Here is a 24,166-nt window from a genome sequence, read left to right as displayed (position 1 = left end):
GAGCACCCAGGGACCATCCCCGTGGCTCCCCCAGCCCGGGAGGGCTTTCGCCTCCACCGCGGGAAGGCTGGGAACCTGGTGAACCATTAACCCGCAGGGATGCGGAGCACGGCATCTCCGCTTCCATCTGCGCTGACGGAAGGGAGATGGCCCCCGGGGAGCAGAATCAAGGCTGTTTACTCCTGGCCCTCCCCTGCCTGCCCCAGCTCCTGAGCCCCAATGGCGAGGGGGAGCCCCCCCCCATCCCACAGAGCCCCCCAGAAACTCGACACAGGCGATAACAATTAAGCGGCGCTGACGTCAGATCTGTAAGTTTATTTGCTCAATGTACGACGGCTACATAATGACTCACATTCATGATATTCCATCACTGAGGAAAAACTGCTAAGAATGGTCCGTGTGTGAAATAATTCCTTACAGAAACACGGAGTTGGAAAAATAATCACTGATTAGACCTTAAAAATAGTTCACTGCATAACATGACAAAAAGCACAAACAAAGGCTCATTCAAAGAACACAGTCATTGTTCTCCTACACTGTAATAGTTATAATTTCACCATGACGAACACCAGACATTAAGATTAAGCTAACACTGGTGTTTTCTTTTGCTTTTTTTTCCTTTTTAAAAACAAAATCATATATAATTGCATGTCACTATAGCAACATCCATAACAGATCAGTTTGTTACGATCACTATTTGGTAGAGCAAACTTTACCCCCAAAAGAAAAAAATAAATTAAAAAACTTTAAAAAATTTTTGAAGACTATTTTGTCATAGGAATACATAACATCTACAGTATAAGTTAATAAATTTCAAGCTACTGTATAGAAATACGACACTAGCATGCACAATATTGTATCAATAGAGTAATGGAGCAGTAATCATTTCACTGGAGAGACAGTATCATAGGCAAGTGCATCTCTTAAAAAACGAAAGAAACAATTCAAGCTGCTTAAAAATCAAGTCCCTGACCCCCACTCTGTTTTTAGCCCTCTTGTGCCATCTCTCCTGCATAAGTTTCCTAAAGCAGCCAGAGCAAAAGCCAAAAGGAAAAAAAAAAAAAAAAAAAAAAAAAAGATAGGTTTTGTAATTCCAGTAAATCACTTCCAAATTATACAGCTGGGACAACACTGCTCACGGGACACGAGGGTCAATCAAAGGAAGGTAAGAAGCCTAAAGCGATCTTCCAGTCCACGGCACGTACCGGCACCGCGAGCCTCTCGCCATGGGATGCTGCACACCGTACACCAGGCGGATGCGCTTGCTCGCTCGCTGCAAGCGAGGCTGAGCAAGACTCTGCGTGCGAAGACATCCCGGTCAAAAAAAAGCTTTGCCGGCATCGCCAGGGCAATACCTGGAGGCCGAGCGCTGGCCTCGGCTCCGCTCGCTCCCCGAGGAGTTAGGGTAGCGGCTTCGTTTGACTGTGGAGAGGGAGCTGGAGCGACGTCTCCCCGTGCAACCCAACAGCAGGAGCGGCTGTACCGTGTGTGCAACACCACGACGCACTGTTAGCGGACTGACTCTCGAAAGGGACAATGAAAGCCTGTTTCAAAAAAAATTAAAAAATAAAATAATAATAATAATGCATGAGTGCGATTTTTCCTTACTGCGCAGCTTTAGGTGAAAAGCTACGTGGCACAGCACTCCGTAAGCCAGAGAACAGCAGTGAACTTCCAACAACGATGTAAAAATAAAAATTAAAAATAAATTTACTTAAAATGGGGTAAATATTACCTGCTAAGCAACTCAGATGCCCCGTCTCCCACCCCCAGCCGGATCAGACAGACTTGGAAAAGATTTTTCTAAGAAGAGAACTAAGTTCCTGGGCTCCCGATGGTTGATAGAAATGTCTATGATTGTAGCTCTTCCCTTGAGGATTTCTCTACCAAATTAGTTTCTAAGCTCCTGAAGTTCACTCATTACACCACAAGCTTCCCCAGGAGAAAGGAAAATGCACCCGGCTTCCCTGGTGACAAACAAGGGAGCCTGGGTGCTGGAGATCTGCTGACAAACCTCATGGTACAGTGGGAGAAAGTCAGGCAGAGTGAAATGGCAGTGCAATCCCTGAGGAAGCAGCTGTGGCACCTTAAATCAGGATGGTCTTTTGAAATACCAAACACAGTACATGACATACAGACCTGAATGCTCTTTTTTTTAAATTTTTTTTTATTATTTTTTATTTAAGTGGCATTTTAAGTTTAAACACTTCCCCCTTGTCTAATTAAGTTCTTAAACCTTTTGCTGTGGACTTAAAATAGTTGAAACAGCCGCTAGCCAAGCACCTGTTAAGCTGTTGACCAAAAAACTAGAGCAGCTTTGATGTTCCTCGGGCGGGCGGTCTTCTTGCCTTGGGCGACACAGAATAGCTAAAGCCAGTCCACAGGCGAGGACTGATCAGGAAGGCAAGCCAAAAGAACTAGCAAAAGAAAAAACAGACAATCAAAGGCTTGATGTCATATGGCTGTAATGTAGAAATACTGTAAACTGCAATTTAGTGTTAATACTGTAAGCTACCCTAATACATATCTTAAAAAAAAAAAAAAAATTGGATGGCCTAAATCCCAGGGCTTTGCAAGCCCCAAATTCTTTAGTTTTGTTTTGTTTTTTTTTTTTTTAATTCCTTCTCAATTTGGGGATTTTAAGCTATGCCCTGCCAGGCAGAGCGCTGCAGAGAGACACCCCGCGACGTGGTACGGACACACGGCACTTGGACTGAAGAAACAAACGCACAAAGCCTTACTGGAACCACAGAACTCCTTTTTTTTTTTTTTCTTGCGTTGCTTTCCTTAAAAACGAGGGCCATTCCATCCACGCGAATTCATCTTAAAACCCTTTTATTTCTAGCGATAAAGTTAAATTAAAGACAGCTCCACTTGTATTAATAATCTACAGAACAGTCCATATGCCAGTGAGGCTGCTATTCCATACCAGCACAGCCAGCCTGACTTCCACTAGTGGTGTTTTGGCAAAAATGTCAACGAGGCAATCAAAGACAGGTTGTGGGGGGCCTCCCGGGGAAGGTGTCCCCTCCCTTTCCCTCCCCCACCCCTGACCCCCCCCCACTCGTGGGAAAAAAATAAAGACTGCAGTAGTTAGCATCAGCGTGCGGCTGCCAGTCCATCGGGGGGGTCTAGTTGTTGCCTTCTCCACCATCGTCGTCTTGCTGATCGCTCGTCCAGAGCGTTAGGTTGTCGCGGAGGAGCTGCATGATGAGCGTTGAGTCCTTGTAGGAGTCCTCGTTGAGGGTGTCCAGCTCGGCAATGGCGTCGTCGAAGGCCGTCTTGGCCAGGTGGCAGGCCTGCTCCGGCGCGTTCTGGATCTCGTAGTAGAAAACCGAGTAGTTAAGCGCCAGACCGAGCCGGATGGGATGGGTCGGCTGCATGTGCTCCTTGCTGATCTCATGGGCTTCGCTATAGGCTTTCTCCGAAGACTCCACCACGGTCGCCCTCTTCTCACCGGTGGCCACTTCGGCCAGGTAGCGGTAATAGTCCCCTTTCATCTTCAGGTAGAAGACTTTGCTCTCGTACTGCGTCTCGCTGCAGTTCTTGATCAGGTAGTTGTCCAGCAGGCTCAGCACATCCTGGCACACCGCTTCCAACTCCTTCTCAATCTTCTCGCGGTAGGCCCGGACCATTTCTATCTTCTTCTCGTTCCCATCGGCAGAGGTCTTCTGCTCGATGCTGCTAATTACTCGCCAAGAGGAACGCCGTGCCCCCACCACATTTTTGTAGGCAACGGACAACAGGTTCCTCTCTTCGTTGGACAGAGGCTCATTCAGCTCTGTAACCTGCATCGAGAGAGGGAGAGAGAAGAGAGACACTTTGGTTAAGCCCCAGTCACTTATTTTCCTATCGCACATTCGGGAGTTCCCGTGCATCTCTAGTGAGAGGTAGGAGAAGGCAGCCGGCTCACAAAGTCCTGTTCTGTCATCCAGCATCTGCTCCCATCCCAGAGGGAGCCAGCTGGGAAATCACGCCACGGTCCAGTCCCCAGGCAGAAGGGGCAGGTTGGGTTTTATTCGAGGTATTCTCCGTCTCTTCAAAGATCAGGGTTTTCTGGATTGAGAAAAATCCTCTAGGAAAGAGACGCCTTTCACCTGCGGGATGAGAGTCGGACTTTGTGATGCAGGCCAGAGGGACACTCAAAGCGAAAGGGTGGAGATGGTCTAGGGTTACGAACTAGTCGCGTGGATTAACAATACCATAGCTACAGGGCGTTCATCTTTTCTGTTTCACATAAGCATAGGGCATGCTTCTGAGATGCCTAAAGAATATGTTAGATGTTAAAATTACAGCTGCCTAAGGCACCTGTACAGATAAGGACTTAAAAGCTCACATGGTAAAAGTATGTTCTTCCCACACAGGATTTTCCTCATTGAGGATTAAGTGTTAATGCACAGCATCACTTCTACCTGCCTGACGCCGCAGTAACAGAGGGATTAAGGAGACGACGGAGCACAGAGCCATCTCACAAGCGGGCTGCCAAACACCACCTCAGCCGTTTCAGTTACTGGGAAGCATCACACTTGATATTGCAATAATCTCTTTCCAGCTCCCACGACCCCATCGCTGGCTGAAGCCACCCAGGCAGCACCTCTGGCAACAGCGAGGCAGCCGGCCAACTGCTGCACCAGCTGCTGTGCCTTACGGGCAGCTCGGGAAGGGCTCGCATCCCCCCCGACTCCGTGCCGTGCCCCATACGTGGGTCTCTGCGTCCTTGGAGCGGGTGCAGCAGCCCAGGATGCTGCGGCAGCCAGGCTGCTCCACACAGCCACTCAGCTGGGGCAGTTAGAGCTGCCAGGTGGCACTTTGAGCCTAGGTATCGCTTTTGTCCCCTTTCCCCGGGGGCACACCGCCCTGCCACATACACACCCTGGGTACGGCCATGCGGGAAGCAGGCTAGCAGAGCAGGAACCTGTAAGCCTCCTCTCAGCAGCCACTTCTCAGAAGGATTAGGTAATGGTTTGGATGTGAAAGGCTTCTGTAAATACTGAGTCATTTTCACAAGCCTTTATAAGGACAAGGTGTGTTCTGGGCCTAGATAACCACATTTATGGTGGTGATCAAGAGGCCAAGGGCTCATGCTGGAAGGTGTAGGAGGGCCCAGCCCAGGACTTCATTTGAGTGGCCTGGAATGACTCACACTTGCTTATACCATATTGACCTGCTCATCCCAGCAACATCCACTCCTGCCTGCAGCTCTCCTTGTAGCTGTTCAGCCACGGTCTGGCTAATGTCTTCTCCCAAAACCAAGCTACAGCTAAGCCTTAGTTTCCCACACAGCAAGCAGAGTACACTGGTCTCTGATCTGGACCCCCTCTACTCCCTTCCTCAAGGCAGAGGCAGCAAGAAGAGCCTCCACTCCCACTTCCCGCTATTGTACGGACCTGTGCTACTCCACGAGATGCTCTACAGCCTGGCAGGCGAACCAGCAAACAGCCCGTCTTCATACAGAAGAGGGTCTTACTGTACTAACCAGGCACAACTGCCTTCTGTGTCAAGGGTAGAAGATGGCTGAGGGACCAGGGAAATGGGTGTCACGTTAAAGAGGGCAGAATCTCCTGTGACTATCAGCAGTCGCCACCGATACAGGACAAGGTACACAGGGCAGCATGCCAAGGCAGCTCCCAGCTTTCACGTCCCAAGGTAAGCAGGGTGCATGATGCCCGAGCCATCCAGCAGCTCCCGGTGCCAGGAGACTAACCCACCTCCCACCTCTCCCAGCCAGGCTATCGATGGCTGTTTAACCACACAGTCCTGCGTTTTGTGTGATATGCTGCCTTCCACAGAGGGGCTGGGTCAGAGGCTCAGCCCTGCATGCAGCCCGCCTGCAACGTGCTAAAATACCCCTGGCAAGTCATTCATATGCTGCTTCCAGCCTGCCTTGTGCTCTAAGTTCAGAGGTCTCTAGCTGTTTGTATTTTTACAGGACTTAACAACTTTGAAATTACTCCATTCATTCTTCCCTCTGAGTGATACCTGCACAAACATAAATTAAAGATACTGTGAGGTTAAAGCCATCTTTGAAAGATACTGGAGCACAATGAAGGTGTCCTCCTGCCCTCGAGCTTATAGATTGTCTATCCTTGGAGATGTTTGAAACTTGTTCAGGTTACTCAGGGTCTTGTACCATCTAGGTTGCCCTGCGTTGAGTAAGGGAATTGGGACTAGAAACATCCAGAAATCTGCACTGAGTAAGGGAATTGGGACTAAAAACATCCAGAAATCCCAGCCTGACTTATTCTCTTACCTTCCAGCTGTAAATGGAGCGTCCAACATCAACAGCTGTACTACAAGAGACTCGCCATCTCCAACAGTTTTCTGTCCTAGCACTGGTTATGAAGGTTGATAACCACATGAGGTCTTGCTTTTAGCGAGATGCTCTCTGAGCAGAGATACCAGTTTTAAGTGTAGACCAAGCAGGTGACTTTAAAGGTGCCCCACAGCCCAGTCTGCAGATATTTATCACTGCAGAAAGAAGTAGATTTACCTCATCTCACCAGAATAGTCTTGCTGGAAGACAGATTTATTAAAACTACAGGGAGTTTTTTAGGATTAGCTTTGCCATAAACATCTTAAATTTGAAGCCATTAAGGATTATGGAAGAAAGTTGCCTGTCAAAATCCTTTCAACCAACTCACTGACAGATGCAAGGTACACCTGTGGAGAAAGCAGCTTCCTCCAGGGAGCTCACAGGAAACTTATCAAAGCAGAAAGGGAGCCTCGTTAACCACGTAACTGCTTTCTAGCAGTACCCAGGCTCCCAGTAAGGTAGAGCGCTGCAGAGAAATGGCAAAGGCGTAACACGGCTGGCAACAGGGACCACATCCCTCAGCATTAGGAGAGGGAAGAGGCTGCAGTCCCACATGTATTTCAGTTTGCAACTGAGCCGAGAGGAAGAAAGGAAAACCATCTGGCACTTGCATTCCCAGCAGGAAGAAAATGCAAGATGCCCAGGACACTAGCTATTAGACAGCAAGGGTATGCTTAGCTGCCTTAATCAGAGAGCCACTGGAAGGTGGAAAAGACGTATCCCAGGTTAAGCTGCCTTTGAGAACTGCCATCATCCCTGCCTCAGTCTGCCCAGAACCTCAGCACTACAGCTAAGATTCTGCTGCCCGCTAGCCTGCCCCACCGCACTGCCGAAGGCTGCGCTGGCATCTTCTGCACTCTGCACTCCAACATGGGATTGCACAGTCACCATTGCACTGCTTTTGCCAACAGTGCTGTACAGGTGAAGCAGAAGACCATCCAGAAACTGCTGCAGGAACTTGTCAAGTGGATGCAGGTCTGTGCCTTCACTGTAAGCCCGTGCTGGCCAACCAAATGCTGACTTTTCCTTACACTGCAGGATACCAACACAAAGTGAGTTCAATCAAGCCAGAAGCTAAACAGCAAGCTCCAATATACTTAAAGCATTGCATTGAATGTCTCTGATGTAACATCAATAAGGCAATATCCTGCATCAGGCCCGGATTAGATTGCAGTGGTCACGTTACAAGCCCTTTTGGAGAATTTTTGCTAATGTTTGTTTCCAGCATCCAGATTGGTATTACCAGAACCCCCCCCCCCCCGCCTTCTCAACTCAGACCCTGGAGGGGTCTCACCTCCCTTAAGACGGCCAGCATCCTCACATACAGACCAACCCTACAAGCATTAGGTCACCTGATGACATTCCCAGCACTGTTAAATGGAGTTAGAGACTTCAAATATCCAAAGAAAAATCTCAATTTGTCATTAAGAGGGCTTGGCAGGAACATAAAGCCATCAGCCTCTGGCTGGAAGTCTACCTGCTCTCTGGGAAGCTCAGTCATTTTGGAGTTTTACTTCCCTGGTTGAGAGCAGAGAAAAGCAGAACTTGCACTGCAAATCTCAGTAACTGTCAAGCCTCATTTCACCCTTGTGCTCCCGTAGATCAGAGAGGTGGGGGGCGTGTGTGCAGGAGACGCATGCAGCTGAAATGGAGTCAAGCCTTGCATGTGGCATAAACAGCCAAGCATAAAGAACTAGTCCACATGCTCATGCAGCTGCAAACTTGATAGATGCCAGTCTTTTAGCTATTTTGAGAGAAAAAAAAAAGAAAGGACCTTTTTCACCTTTCTTTCTGCTTCTTCCCCCCAAACAAGCCCAGTCACAAGACTGGCTCTTTGTTGATGCAGAGCAGCAGGAGACCTCAGCTGTGGCACCTCTCATTTCCCTGCTAGTCTGCAGGCAATGGTCTTGCAAGAGCTTCTCCCATGCCCTGTCACAGCACGTGACACACGTGCCAGGAGCCAGACCCTTCGCAGACTGCAGGCAGCCCTGTGCTCGGCAGAAGCCGTGCCTAAGGGCAGAAGCAGAGAAGACACCTAGCCAGGGAGTGCAGGTCTCCACCGGGCTCGGCAGGGAGGAGTCTACACTGACAGGCTTTGGCTTGGAGGCACGCTCCATCGCCAAGCTGGAGGACGCTGCCAAGTTCCAGTCTCACCAGTTCCTGCAGTCTTTGAGGGTGCAGCATCTGCACCACCAAGACTTAAGTGCCCTAAAGCCACAGGGATAGTCCAGTAATTCCCATTGGACAAAAACTACTGGAAGTTTAGGGTTTCTACTGCTTGAGAGTCCAGAGGTTTGTACAAATCAAAGCCCTCTGATTTGCAACAAAGGTCTTCAGAGGCAGCGTGATCTTGGAGAAGGTTCTCCCAATTTCTCTACTACAGCTGCGAGCTCTGACTCAGCACTCTGTCCAAAACCTGGCAGGCTTCTGGCATGCCTAAGTATCACGTTGCAGCCAGGGGAAGGTTTCAGCCTCATGGGGAGCAGCCAGGGAGCACGCAAAACTTTACCTGCCCCTAATGTCAAGGTTCATGCTCTCCAAAAGCCAAGGGTTGGTGCTACTGCACCTTCTTTCCAGAAGCATCCTAATTAACAGGCTTTTTTGAGACCTACAGGGGAGGCTTGCCCCCAGTCAGTGGCAGGTTAGTTTGCTTACAGGGGCTTATTCCAGGACTCTTATCTTCCACTTCTCACCTTGCATCAGTAGGTCTGAAGTAATCATTTCTGAGTACATGATGAAATTATTTTTGAGAACCCTTCAGCAGCTGCAATGGAGATCCACCACAGGATTTAGTTTTACCTGTTTATTCTTATACACATGGATTTTCACTTAGTTTTTAACTAAGTGCCCACCCATTTATGGCTCCTACCTAGCTTTGATGTCTTATCTTAAAGCATACAGCAGAGCAAGCTGAGCAGACCCAGAGATTCTTCCCTGGGGAATACCATCAACATTTGACAGTTTAATCCATGTTATAAGCCTCCACACTTTTGCTTTTCTGATTGCCTAGAAGAGATCCTGAGTCCCTAAAGGCATTAGACATCTACAAAGGAGCCAAGCTTTCCTTGAGAGACACAACCATGATAACCTCAAACTGTCCACTGAGAACAGCTTTTGAACATCACCAGAGCTCCTCTTCCACCAGGATACACAACAGCCATCTCCTCCTCAGCACTTGTGTTTATTCTATCTACGGCTTCTGCACCATCTAATTAAGTATGCTATCTCTCAACAGAAATCCTAGCAACTGCCTTGTTTTCCTTCACATGCAGCTTGTTAGTCACACTGAGGTCTGGCCTGAAGGTTCCCTTTTCCGTTTCATTTTTTAAAAGGCAAATGGGCTTTTGAAATAGTGTTCTGGCCAGAAGTCTGACCACTGGAATTCTTACTTGGTCTGAAGCCACCAGCAAGGGGAGCAGCCAGCACACAACCACTTCAGGCTCAAGCAACTGATAAATGTTCATGACCAGCTGCAATCATGCCACCTTCCCCACCACCTCTAGCTGCTGTCTCATGGTGGGACCCCATCACCTGCCTGCAAGCACCAGACCACCTTCAGCAGGCCAAGTGCTGTCATTTTGGAAGTGACATGCCAGAGAGACTGCCTGTTTTTTCTGTCCCCATCTCACTCTACATCTAGTTTCTTCAGAAATAGCTGCCCTCAAACACATTAAGTTGTCACCATCACCTGCTGGCTCGATTACAGTCATGACTAGATGTCGCACAGCCTAGTCAAGAACAGCTTCTCCTTGTGCACTCCAGAGCAAGCTGTCCTATGACACCATCACAGCAGTTGGAAAGATGCTTTTCTTAAGCACTGTCCTACTTCGACACAAAGTAGGCGTGTGTTAAACTAGACCTAAATCTAAATTTTTACCAGATTTCACTGGTTTGGTTCTTTCCCCGCCCTGTACTCTAGCCTCCTCCCCCATGTCATACTTCCAAAGGGGAAGTCACACCATAACTCCTTCTCTCCTTGCTGACCCCCTCCACTGTCCTCTCTCCTTGTGTTTTCTCTCAGCATAGGGGATTTTTGGCTGCAGGTCAAGCCCTTCCTCTCATCTTGGACAAGACCAGAAAAGCACAAGCAGGCTGCGGGCAGAAGTTAGTTCCCCACTGCTGTCTCCTTTGACTGTTTCAGTATGAATAATCATATGCTAGTTCCTGTTTTTTAAGCTGGCAGGGCCAGCTCTCATCACAGGACAGCAGCTGAAGGCACATGGGATGGTTCTGTCATTACATTTCAAATTGCTCTGAATGCATCAAGGACCAGAGTCTGCAAAGTAAGATTGTTTATTGCTTGTAGCATAGCTGGATCTCAGAGGCTACTTAGGCACTCTAGACACTGATTAGGATTTCTGCATGCTCCTACAGTTAACAGCAGCTTTCATCCCACTCTGCAGCCTTTATTATTTAAGGCAACTTTGAACCTCCTGAGACAAAAAACTTCAAATTGTAAGGGAGACATGAAAACCAAGAGCTCAATTATTTCATTGGCCTCTGTAGCTTAACAACTACTTAAGCCAAAGTGAATTTCATCACACTACACGCAGGTTTGATCAGTCCTCGGAGCCTGCAGATCTATTCCAGTTTCAGTCTGGCTCTGATGGGTTTCAGCTAGAGAAAAAGCAAGTTTCAACTACTTGGGTCATTCCTGCATGTAAAAGGTCACAAGGGAGCCAAGATGAGAAAACCAGTGGCAACAGTAGAGCTCTGAGCTGTTCCTGTTCTGCATTTGGTAGCAGCATTTCATGTACCACCCCTTATCTGCAGCACTGCAGTCCCAGCACTTGGCCTAACGGCTCAAGTTTTTCCTGCTGCAGAACACCTGGGTGCCATCGATTTGCCTCACCAGCTTCTTCTGCAGCTCTTGAGATAAGGCAAGCACAAAGGAACATCCGCCTGCCTTCCAGGCACATTATTAGACCTTGCAATTTGCCATGGCTATTGAGTTAAGGAAGAGCAACCCAGACACATCACAATAACCAGCTGGAAGGAACAATCCCAGCTTCCCAGCATGGGCATCATGTATGCTCTTCAAGTGCATCAGTGTAGAGCTACCAACCATTTCTGAATTAGCATTGCACAGTCTTGTAGCAGGGAGCTGCTCCTATAGCTAGTACCTGCTTTTTGAGCCATTAAGGAATTATGCCCAAGTTCTTGTCTTCCTTATTAACACCCTGATTCTTGTTAGCCTTACCGAAAGACAGGCTATTAAACAAGATGAAAACTGGTCATAGGACAACCTGTTTCACTGTCTTGCTGCCACTAGCTGCCTCGTACCTGTTAAAAACTCTTGGAAAAAATAATCAATCTCTGTTGGTCTAGTGCCTTCCTGCCACCAGATGGAGAAAGCAGCAAGTCAAAGCACATCAGTCCCAGCATTTAAGAGGACTGTCACTCAGGGCTCATCACACAGTCTCTGGCAGATGGGATACCAGCACCTTTGCCTGCTAACTACAAAGCAACAGAAGGGAAACCAAGCTATTCCTTCCCGAAGATACAGCAGGCTGGCAAGCATCATCTGCCCACATTTGCGTTTCTGCAAGCACCTCAGAAGCAGCCCAAGATCACCATCCTGCTCCATCAACCAACAGCCTGGGGAGCTCTTCTGCCTTGGATTATCCAGTCTGTTCCCTGCTGATAGGACTTGGTTTTTTTTTTTTTTTTCCATTCAAGCATTACTCTTCTTCAGAAAAGTCCATCCACTCACAGGCTTTTTAGCTGAAGCAGCCATCCATGGGATGACCACTGGTCATTTCTAGTCTTAAGACTTGGTCAACGTAGAGGAAGACTGACTTTTTTTCCCCCTCCAATTTATGGCAAAACAAAACCAAGCTAGACAGACTTCAGGGACTCCAGCACATAGGCAGGGACACACTAGATAAATGAACCAAGTTTCATGTGGGGAGGGTGTTTAGTGCTGCTGGGAGCATTAGCTGCTTAAAGACTTACCTCACAGCTTCTAAGAGTACTAATCTGGCTCAGATATTAGTGCTTTCCTGCTCACCTCCAGCCTCACTGCCAGACAACAAGTACCCTGCCACCAGATCATCAAATCCTCCCCGGAGCTTCAAGTGCCAGGACTTGTCCTTAATCAGGGGCTCAAAAAATGACAGCGTTATGCTGTACCCATGACCTCTATTCAGTTGAACCAAGAGAGGAGGGACAATGTGCCATGGGTGGGACACCCTGGGAAAGGTTGAAAGCAAGTACTGGCTGCAGAGCGAGCCTGCTCCCAGGTCTAGCGGGAACAGGATGAACAGGCAATTCTTGGCTGCTTGCATGGCTTCCCCCTGCATGGCAGAGCCATTGCTGCCCGGGCAGCTGGCAAACTGCTGCTCCAGCAGGTTGAAATGGGAGAAGCTGCAACCATGCAAACAACTCCCTGCAGCTAACGCTTAAGTTTTTAACTGCTTCATGTCATTACCCCAGACACTTTGGGAAAGTCTGCTTGCTGCACATCAAGGCAAGGTGCTGGAAATATATATATATATAAAAAAAAAAAAAAGCCCCAAGAGTTATGCTCTAGGTCTTTTGGTCTACAGAACCTGCAGTTCCTTGCAGAGTCTGAAACATGTTTTACCAGATTAAGCAAGAGAGTTTCCAGAACACCCAGGTGGACTCCAGCATGCCAGCTCCACGATAGGTTTAATTTCCGCATCAGCAAGTAAGGTGATTATCCCTCCACATGTACTTTACCCTCCCACTGTTTCAGGGATTTCAGGCTTGATCTTACACACCTCTAGCAAAGACAATTTTATTTAATCTCTTAAATGAACTTGCAGAATGGAAAGTCAAGTTTTTGCTCTGGCAGCTTTCTGGAGCTCTGCAGCCAATTTTAAATTATGAGGAGGGTCACTTTATTATTCCAGATCTGACTGGATTTAACTAACCTTGCCTGGCTCCAGCTATCTCCTCCCAGCCCTCTTTTGAAGCCCAAGGGACTACTACCACAGATTTGATCTCAGTTCATCACAGGTGACAGAGCCCCTCAGGCACCGACGTCTTGACACCACCAAATGCAAGAAGCCAAGCTCCCAACTTCAAGGTAATGAAATATTCATCCCACGTAACAAAGCCCAACAGCATAAACAGGCAAAGCTCCAATGCCTTCCTCAGCTGGGTGTAAATCAAAGGCTGTTAATCCTCCCCCAAGTTCTCATTCACTGCTGAATACTAAGCATTAGTCTTTTACAAGTGCAGATCTCCTACAGCAGTTCTCGAGCATACCTGTTAGCATACAGCACGGCAACAGTTTCTCCAACTACTATTAATAAACTTCATGCTGCAAAGCACCACAACTGTCCAAACAACGTGTCCATCAGCAGCCTTGTTAACACTGAAGCTGAGACTTCTCACTAGTATTTTTCTAGAGCCCTGCTGAAACCATCTTGAGGGGAATCAGAAGCATACTGACATGCCAAGTAGCTTTGCCTGGTACGTAAGCAAAGATACAGCCCAAGCAAGCCAACTCATCCAGTAAGATCAGAGGGAATTTGCAAACAATTAAGGAATGTTTTGTACTTTGAGTCCCTGCAGACTTGCGTTCGTCCAAGTGCAGCTGCTTCAAACACCCATAGACTGACTCAATTCTAACATCTCCTTTATAGAAGAAAAACATTAAGTACTCTAATCCCTAATCCGGGGATCACTTTAAGGGAATCTCATGCCATCATCAGTGACATGTTCTCTAGTTACTCTCCTACTGCTATTAACTAATGCATTGCCCTTGGTCACTATATCACCAGTTTCAAGCCAAAAAGCAGGTTTGTTTAATAACTAATCGAGCATGTGTTGGGTCATTCCTGAGATATGACTAAGTCTGGGTTAGCACAGAAAAACCTGAGACCGGGGGAAGTTTGTACTTAAATAGGCAGACAAAGGCTTTTGTTTCACCAGCTACACGAAGGCATTGCTTTTGAGAGACAGTCTCATCAGTGTTTCCTGCAGCCCGAGGACTGCTGCCTCATCATTTCAGCTCCATTTTCCAGAATTTACCATTTCTGAGTGCTTCCAGACCCCACCAAGCAAACCAGCAACGCAACCAGGGTGAGACTCCTGGGTGAACATCAAGCCCTGCACTCCACCAGCCCCAGCAGCTTCCAGGGCTCTGGCCCACCAAAGGGGCTGGAGAGATGCGGCAGCTCGGGCTCACCATCATTGTGCACTCTGAGAAGCCGGACAAAGCCATCCCGCTGCCAAGCTCCTCCCTGAGGCAGGCTCCCCACCCAGAGCTGTGGGTAGGAATCCAACATCTTGACATCTGGACTCTGGAGAGAGGACTCAGGCCTCTTAAAAAAAAAAAAAAATTAAAGAGCAGAATGAAAGTCCTTTTGTCACGATTTTCCTTCATTTTAGGATGGGAGGAGGCACTCTGCTCATTAGATCAAGCAGCCAGCGCCACGAGCAAGAGAAAGCTGACCGTGACAGCACTGGCTGTGCCTGGCCAAGGAGATATGACACACCACCAAATTACACAAACGCCACAGCCAGCTGGTCACGGGTCCGTATCCTTCCCCTTTCCTGCATGCTCCAGACCAAGTGCAGATTTGTGAAGTCCCCCACTTCCCGCTTGCTCTGCTTTGGAGGGGGGAAGGTGGGAGGAGGCAGAAGCAGAGACCAGGAAGGACCTCAGCAATGCCAGCGCACCGCCTGTATCCTGCCCACGAGAGCACAGCCATGCTCCCTTGCAGCCTCACTCATCTTGCAGGGTCCTCCACTGCCCATGTGTAAATGTACAGTGCATTTAGACAGCACTGTGCAAGCCGTGGGCTGGGTTCCCACAAAGCCATTTTGTCTCCACGGGGGAAGAAGAGTTCCCCCATCTGCAAAGACCAAAAGCTGCACTGGCAGGAGCATGGGCAGAGCCTGGCAGCCAGCAGCCATGGCAGAGCATTTTATCTAACTACCACCAGCGTGAAACTGGCCATGGCTATTTATCTGAACAGCATCCTGAAATCAAGCCAAAGGTTTTGGAGGTCAAAGACAAACCCACCATATCCTTACCAGCACAGCGACAAATTCACAGCTACTTCCCCTTTGTTTTAGCAGGTGCTAAAACAGGTTTCCAAGCTATCACTTTCCAGCAGTGACCATTGCTTCCAGAACCAAATCGACTAAATACTTGCTACTGTTTTCACAAAATTTTTGCTTTCCAGACATTGGGTTGCCATTTGTCTGCAGTCACGTGAATCTAATAGGAGGGAGGGAGACTTCAGCCAAGGACAAGTTAGGTTACTTACCTTTCCAGTAAAGAACAGAAGTTGTTTAAGGCTTTCAGCCTTTCAGAAATAAATAACAAAGGCCTGGACAGCAAAGGAAAGAAGGGCTAACCTGGCTCCCAATGAGTTAGCACAAAAATACTCATAACAGCATTAGCTTTGGAAAAAGCTATCTTGAGCTGCAGAGCACTGAAGTGTAGAACACCTGGAAGCACTAAGGGTGCATCAGCTATCCAGAGACAACTGAAGCCCTGTATCACAGCTTTGCCACAGTGAACTGGAAGATGATACCTGTTATCCTATCAAGATTTTCAATGGAGAAATTCTTGGGAAGCCAGGCAAATCCTGTTTCACTGTGCTTTGTACTGCAGTTATTCCAGTATCCATTCATGTTTCACCATCTCACAGTTCAAGAGGTAGAAGTGGGCAGAAAAGAAGAAGGCAGCTTCAGATCTGCAGAGTCCTAAATGCCCCAGACACCGACCCTACTGAGGAAAGGCTCCCTCGGGTCAGACCGTAGGCATTTTCCAACCCCCTCTTCCTCTGTACCTGCCTCTGAACAGCCTGGTGTCTGGCTGGCATACACCGAGCAGCTAGCTCTATTCTGAACTAGTCTGACAGTCCTTTTTCCTCTTCCCTGCCAGACTGGTATTGAGCTCCCAACATGCTACTCACCTCTGCCAAGGGAGAGAAGCAGCACCAACAAGTCCAGCAGTGCTCCGCATCCAAGGACATGTCTGAGCTCAGACAAAGCCACCTCCCAAGAAGCAGCTGGTTACTCAAGCACTGGCAGTTGGACACACAAAAGCTTGGATTGTTTATTTTTCCTAAATAAGTACCCTTGCACACAACTTTCTGTGCATTCGTTTGCACATGGTTTACTTGGCAGGAAGCTGCTCAAAATAGAAGCTGAAGAGTTCAGTTGTAGAGTTCATGCATTAGACCTTGCCAGATGCGTCACCGTCCATGGAGGTTTCTCCAGATGTAAAGTCATGGCTACCACTCTCCCAGCTGCTGCTCCATCAGCTGCACCCTGAGACATGTTTCTTCTTGTATCCTCAAGAGTCACAGCCAGTAAATCAATTCCTAGCTACAGGTATGCATCAATCAAAATGGTAAATGTGACAAGCACATCTCATCTTTTCTGATGCCTCGTGGTATGAAGATCTGCACGCTCAATGCCTCACCCTACTCAATCTGCAGTTCCACAACACCCAGACATGCTGGCTGGCATGTGCTCACCCATGTTGTCCCAGAGTGTTTACTGAACCCAAGGGAGCACAAATTCTTTAGAGATTTAAGGCAGAAGACTGTATCCAAGGTTAAGTGACTGTTCACCAGTACAATGATACCAGAGGCCCCTGTGCATTTTGTCCTTGCGGAGTCTTTTCATCGGCACAGCTTAAACCCACCCTGAATGTCAGGAAGCATCCCATCCCAGCATTTCAGCGGGAGGCAGAAGAGCAGCTTGCTGGTCCAGCTGGAGTCCTCTGTCTATGCACCATCCTGTGCACACTGACATCTTTCTCCATCTCAGTCCTAACTGTGCTTCTTCCAAGCATGTGACACCCCACTATGGAGTGGTGCAGTGAAATACCAGGCTCTGAAAATCCTTGCACTTATGATTGCGAAGGGGCTTGGGGTCACTCACCAGCCTGGGAACAAAACCCTGGTCCAGCCCAGCCCTCCTCATGGGCTACTGGGGACCATCAGGTCACTTTTACTCCACCTCCCTCATCTTAAGCTCTGCGAGGCTGACCCTTCTTATTCCTACCCAGAAAGCCAAGTTGACCATACTCCTGACCAGCTCTAACGCTGTTGGCCCAGACACAAGAATGAAAACAGCTTAAAATGAGGTGGTCCAGTAATACCCAGTGAAGAAGAGATGGCGCAGAGGAAAAAAAAAATAAGATTGGGATCCCCAAATTAGGGAAAATCTTCCTTCTACCAGCAACAGAAGGCGATGAAGAAGCACGTTCCTCATCTCCCCTGATCACAATCCAGATCCCAGAGAACGGCCATGGGTAGTGCCAGCCATCACCCAGCAGCAGGAAGCAGAGGCAGAGGGATACAACACAATTATCTGGATAGCCCTCACTTTTCTTGCAAGCACCATCCAGCACACTCATGAGAAATGCTAAGAGGATGCCAAACAACATCATCCAGTTCAGATGAGACAAGCCAAGAACAGAGTGCATACGTTCCAGAGGTGCAGGAGTTCTCAATTCAGAAAACACTTCTGGAGCTGAAGTTCTGTGGTTGCCCTTAAATTGCTGTTCCTGTAGCTTCTAGCAAGCCCAATTTCACATCACCAGTGCTCAAAGAGTCTATTCCAGAGAGCAGCTTTGGGATCAGCTGATGAACAAAGCTTGGGCAGATAGGGCTTGTCCATACATATTATGAAGCTTATTTGGTGTTCCCCCCGCCAAAAAGTCTCCTGTGAGCCAGCCATCTTTAACCACAAGAAGCAGTGCAAGAACGAAGGTGGGGGGGGGAAATCAAGACAACTCCCACCAGCCTTTTTGCACTTTCAGGGCTAGCCACCATCCAAAAGATCTACTGGCTAAGCCAAAAACATCTAAGGGCTCTTGGAGAGCCCCTGCCCAAGTGCTTTACTGTTTCCATGTACCCCAGACATCTGCAGAGGACTCAACAGCTATATTCTCCATCACAGTCTCAATTTCACCTCTGTTTAGTTCAAAAAGAGCTATTTCTAATCAAATCCACAACTGGCTGTTACACTTGGCCAACTGAGAGAAACCCAGCATGGTCTCACAAGTCAGTGGCTTTTCCTAAAGCTCATAGATAAAGAATTATCAGGAGCTTAAAGAGGAATTTCTAAGAGCTTGAGCTGCTGAAGACTCACCAGTTAATATAGTTAGTGCGCAGTGCCCACTGTACTCGCGTACAGGGCATGTTGCTACCTGTCCGCGGCTTAAGTGCCAATGTGCAACTCAGCGTACCGCTACAAGGTCCTGAGGCCAATTTACGCAGAGACAACCCACGCCATGAACCGTTACGAGGTTGGAAGCATGACAGGACAGCAGCTCCTGACAGCAGCCATCCTGCCCTGACGCCATGGACCTCCAGGAAGGAAGCCCTGCTCCTGGCTCGTGAGTCACGCTGTCTCAGACCCCCACCCCCAGGTCTGAGCAAGCCCTCGCTGCTAAAGGGCGAGAGGACTGCTCCGCTATGTGTAAGAGCAGGTCGGGAAGCACGCAGCCATGCAGCCTCATGCTGCAGTGATCCAGGAGGCACCACGAGGCTGAGCAGCATTCAAGATGCCTGCACAAGGGGCGGCAGCAAGAGCATCGATACAGTCATTAGGTGCCAACATACCCCCTCCACCTCGGCACTGGAAATGGTTTCTCCAAAGCCTTCCCCGGCCCCCCTGGGAAGTGCTACTACAGCAGCTCGCACTCCTTGCTCCCCTCCTACCATCACAGATGGCCTGCCCAGCACTCCTCCTGGAGAAGCCTTTCCACCTCACCCTTTTGTCTCGTCTACGCTGCAAAGCAGAAAGCAGCTAATCATCCCTGCTCCACTCCCTTGGGACTCTCCAGATAGAAGGGATTTGTGTTACTCCCTCTTTCCAAGGGCAAGCCTGCTATCTGCATGAAGCCCTGTTATCTGCACTAACCTGGTCACTGGATGCGGAGGATGATAGCTTGCCAGGCTGGTGAGCAACATGGCAGAAGCCCACATATACCATGCCAGGGAAGGCCTGCGGTTCTCCACTCTCACTCTCCTCCTCCACCCACAACAGCCATTTACTGTACCAAAAGCCAGTTGTGTCTAAAGCTTGGGCAGCAGCCATCTGCTTTTCAGCATCTCCAACATTCACCCCTCCACACCCACCACAGCTAACGGTCCTCACATACAGCACAGCCACAGCCCCGCCGCAGAGGTTGGGTCCCCAAAGTCAAGTAGCCAGGTATTCCCCTCACAGGGGACCTGCAGGTGAGCTCAAGGACTCTGCCATATGGTCCCATACCTACGTGATATGTAGGTGCAATGTAAAAATCCTGCCCCCACCCTTTTTAGGCAACTTATTTCCTGCAAAAGTTATTGCAATCATCCTGCTTGCTCACCTGTGCATCCCCCCCCACGCTAAAGGTCTATGGGGAGGCACATGCTCTGCTCCCCAGGCAGCACCCGCCGGGGGCTTGGCAGGTCTCCACCTCCAAAAAGCCTCCAGCAGCATCGCTGCTCCCCAGCTAATGGATATCGATCCCCAGCCCTGGCACTGGGTCGGATGGTAAACTCTTTGTGGAGCTGAACCAGACAAAAAGGCAGCTCGCTTCAACCACAGGCTCTGTGGGCAGCAAAACGCCAGCGAGCACAGCACTGGTTGGGATGGTAAGCCCAACACCTGCCCACTGACCAGCGGGCACAGCCTCCACCCTGGGGACCCATGGGGAGCTCTCCTGGTCTCCAACACATTCTAGGGCTGACTGTACCCCCCCCGACAGCACTGAGGTGACAAGGGACATGACCAAGGTCATGCAGCCATACCCTGGACTGATGGGCCCAGCCCTGCACCCTTCCCAGGTGCAGCACCACCTTCTGCTCCCTCTGATAGGTGAGAGGACCATCTGCTGTGTCTTACCGAGACTCCCCAGTAAACCTGTCACATTTGGGGGCTGAAGGAGCAGTCCTGCTCCTGCAGCAGCAATGCGACTGCATGTGCCAATTAGGGGCACCGGCAGCTGGCACTTGCAGCAAGGAAGGAGCTAGAACTTACTATATATATAATATTATTTAGAAGAAACTATTGTGATCCAGTACATCATTGTGGCAAGCAGCACTGGGTGAATCAGTAGACAGTAAGAGCCCCAGCACACTATTTCCATTTTAAACCACTACAACGGCCATTCAGCACAGGCTCCCGAGCAGGCAGGGCTGAGGCTTGCTGAACAACGCGCCCAGCTGCCATGTCACCACCCGGGAGGTGACCACCAAAATGCAATGGTGAGCTCAAGCTGCAGGAAAATGAACCTTTTTTATGCACATCATCACCACGCCAGACTTTAAAGGAAAGCCGTCCGGCATTTCTCAGCACAGTGTTAAGGAAGCAAGCGGATGGCTAGGTTTAGAGGGCAGGAGACAACCACGGGAATGCTTCTGCATCACCTTAGCTAGACGCAGCCCGCATGCTCTCTGCTACCACCTGGGTGCATTGCAGCTTGGACCATGGCATATGACATCACTAGGCGTTGCTACGGAAATGAGTGCGAGGTCATCAGCCTCCTGCACAACCGGAGCTGGGGGATGGGCAGCACACAGGACGGTGACAGGGATAACCGAATGTGACATGCCCATCACCGCCGGACCCAGCGTGCCGGAGTTTGGGCAGCATCGCGCAGAAATGAAGAACAAAGCTCTGCCTTTTGTTTGCTGTCGCGGGAGGCGTCAGCACTCCTGCTGTGAATCATTTTCTTATGGCCAAACTACACAGCAACTGATAAGCGGCATTAGCCCGGGTTACTGTTTCACCAGGGCCAGTAAGGTCGAAAAGGAAAAACCATATATATAATCTCTAACAACACCTTTGGTTTAAACACCGAGCCCGGGTAAGCAGGCTAGGGAAATTCGCCCGGCGAGAATACTGCAACACGGCTGTGCGTCCCAGGCATATCCCTGTCGGCTTTGTCATAGCGGCTGTATTATCCGTAGGAAATGAGCTGTAGGATCTGCTCACACAGCAGGCTTTGCTTTAAAATGAATAGATGCCGTTATCAGAAAATGGTATAAAAGCCATAGTGCAGCAGAGGAATAGCCCAGTTGGTTTAATATGATAATATCTTGTTCTGATTATCTGTATTTCATTTCTTGATAAGATATCTCCTCCCTTCCCATTCTCGGGCTGTGACAGTTTTGTCTGTTTGATAAATGCAAGGTTATTGACAAAATGGTGCAATATGGGCAAACAGAGCTGCACCCACGGCAGACTGCGACATTCCTAGATCAGCATTCACTTTTCATCAGCCAGGGAGGACACCCCAGCTCCTCGCAAAGGTTCAGACCTGACTAAGAAGACAAACATAAAGAACAGTTTTCCCCTTTAAAGCACCCCCTCCCTCCCTCCACCCAGTCTAGCCTCTCTGCAATATGACAAATGCAGAATCTTCTGGAATGACTTGATCCTGCCTCCCACGATTGCTTTGTTTGCAAGATCAGATCAGAGATATGTTTTTTTTTCCCTTCTTATATTGTCAAAATGTCAGTATTGAAGGGGAGCGCTCAGTGTCACAAATCAGATCAGCCTGCTATATGCAGAGTCTTTATTTTAAGAGCGTGAAATGAATACAACATGACTCAATTCATAAATCTCCAACCAAGTGCAGTAAAAATAAGAGCTTTGGCAGCGAAAGGGCTCCTGATCGCTGGGGTCACGGGCACACACCAGCCTCGCCGACCGCGCGCGGGAAGGGATGCACGGGAGCGATGGGGGGGGTATTTCAGCAGCAGGGAGAAGTGTGCACGCAAACATCCCCCCTCCCCAGGGTTCCCCGCAGCCTTGCCCCACAGGGCTTGGCAGCCCCCCCGAGCCGGCATGATCCCCCCGGGGAGCACCGCACCCCAGGGGTGGCTCCTCTGCCCCCCACGCTGGGTCAGGGTGGGGAGCGGCAGTGGGGATGGGGGCACAGCAGAAGATGTGTGGGGCAGGCAGGGGGGGCCTAGTGTGGGGGGAGAGAAGGGATGGGGCAGGGAGGCGATGTGTGGGGACAGGGTGGGGGCTCTAGGGCAGGGGAAAGGGTGTGCGGGGCAGAGTGGGGGGCAGCAAGACGGGGGAGAGGATTCCTGGGGGGCGGGCAGCAGGGCAGGGAAGGCAATGTGTCAGGGCTCTAGGGCAGGGGAGAGGAATGCGTGGGGCTGGGTGGGGGCCCCAGAACAGGGGAAAAGATGCGTGGGGGGGGGGCCCAGGGCAGGGGATGGGGGTCGGGAGAGAGCAGGGTGTCCCTGGGCGGGGAAATGCAAAGGGAGCGGGACCCAGCGGGGGGGGGGTGTCGGGGGCAGCACAAGGACCGGAGCCGCACGGAGGGACGGCGATGGAGGGGGGGGGGGGGTAAGGGCGAGGGGCCGGGGCCCACACACCCCCACGGCGCGGCCCCCCCCCGCCGCCCAGCCCGAGCCCACCACCCACCGAGGGGGGCAGCACGGGAAAGGCGAGGGGAGCGCGGACCCGCACCCCCGGGCCCGAGGGGGTCGCGGGGGGAGGAGGGGGGTTGTGGGGAGGGGGGGGGGGCGGGGAAGGACGACGGACACGGAACGGGACTCACGTTCTTCATGGCGGCCGCCATGTCGTCGTATCGCTCGGCTTGCTCGGCCAGCCGGGCCTTCTGCACCAGCTGCTCGCGGTCCACCATCTTCGCGGGGCCGGGGGAAGGGCAAGGAGGCTGCGGGCTCCGGGAGGAGGAAGAGGAGGAGGAGGAGGAGGAGGAAGAGGAAGGGCGGCGACGGGAGGAGGGCGAGCGGGCGGCGGCTCCTGGCGCTGCTGCGGCTGAGGCGACGGCGGCGGCTGCACCCGGTGCTGTGCGCGCGCCGCGGGCCACCACAACCCCCCTGCGCCCGCCCCGCCCCGCCCCGCCCCGCCCCGCCGCCCGCCACCTCCGCGCGGGGCACGACGGGAGATGGAGTCCTCGGGGGGGTGCGGCGGGAACCGCCGCACCCCCCCGAGGACTCCATCTCCCGTCGTGCCCCGCGCGTCAGCGCCAAACCGCCCCCCCCCTCAGCCCCGCCCCCGGTCTCACCGCCTCGCTCTGCCCCGCCGGGGTCCCGCCCCGCCCCGCCCGCGGGGTCCCGCCGGCTGCCCGTGCTGATTCACCGGGAGCGGCCGGCGGCGGAGGGGGGGGGGGGGGGGGGGGGGGGGCCACACACGGGGAGACGGGGCTGCCCACCCGGGGTAGGCCTCGCTCGGCCACATGCACCCATGTGGGACCCAAGGCCGCTGAGTCGACCCCCGGGGAGCCCCTCACGACCCCGGGCCTACACACACCGCGGGCACGGGTGACACCGTGCCTGGAGTCCCTGACACACCGTGACGGTGCTGGGCCAGGCTGCGGTGACACAACTTGGGATAAACGACCCACTCCTTCTTCCTCCCCTGTCCCCTTTCCCCATGCCACGGGACGGCGGGGGGGTCTTCCCAGCCGCCCCCACCGAGGATTGCAGCCCCACCGAAAAACGACGATGCTGGATAATTTATGAGCGGCCAGCTCGGGAGCGCGGTGCGCTCGCTCATCAATAACACATGAAATAAAAGCGCACGTCTGCTCGGGCCTAGCCGAGCTTCTGCTGCGCATTAGGAGCTCCATCGGGAGCCGTAAGAGACCCCGTTTTCCTAAAAAGCCCACGGATAAAGCGATGCCGAGAGGACGCTGCAGCACTGAGGGGGAAGGGAAAGGGGTCTAACGAACGGAACCGCGCCGATCCCGACGGAAGCGCTTTATCCCTGTCGGAGGGAGCCAGGCGGTGCTGACGCACGGCTCCGCGTGGGCGAACGCCGTCCTCCCACTCGCACGCCGGGTGTGCCCCGGTGCACGTGCCGCCGGTCCCCGGTCCTTCCCGGTGCCGCCGTCCCCGCGTGGATGCTCCGGGAGGTGTGAGGACGATCTCGGAGGACGCA

At 51.0% G+C, this 24,166-nt stretch overlaps 1 protein-coding gene across 1 annotated transcript; it reads right to left on the bottom strand.

Annotated features, from left to right (window-relative positions):
• Positions 1-300: 300 nt before the first annotated feature.
• On the bottom strand, positions 301-23,099 carry YWHAG (tyrosine 3-monooxygenase/tryptophan 5-monooxygenase activation protein gamma). The gene is made up of 2 exons (XM_030027319.2): positions 22,821-23,099; positions 301-3,788 (listed from the first exon to the last, which is right to left on the bottom strand). The coding sequence occupies exons 1-2, from the start codon at positions 22,905-22,907 to the stop codon at positions 3,132-3,134; spliced, it is 744 nt and encodes a 247-aa protein (XP_029883179.1). The 5' UTR covers positions 22,908-23,099; the 3' UTR covers positions 301-3,131.
• Positions 23,100-24,166: the final 1,067 nt, after the last annotated feature.

Source organism: Aquila chrysaetos, chromosome 10, assembly GCF_900496995.4.
Source record: "Aquila chrysaetos chrysaetos chromosome 10, bAquChr1.4, whole genome shotgun sequence".
Taxonomy (NCBI): Eukaryota; Metazoa; Chordata; class Aves; order Accipitriformes; family Accipitridae; genus Aquila; species Aquila chrysaetos.
This window is presented reverse-complemented; position numbering and strand designations above follow the sequence as displayed.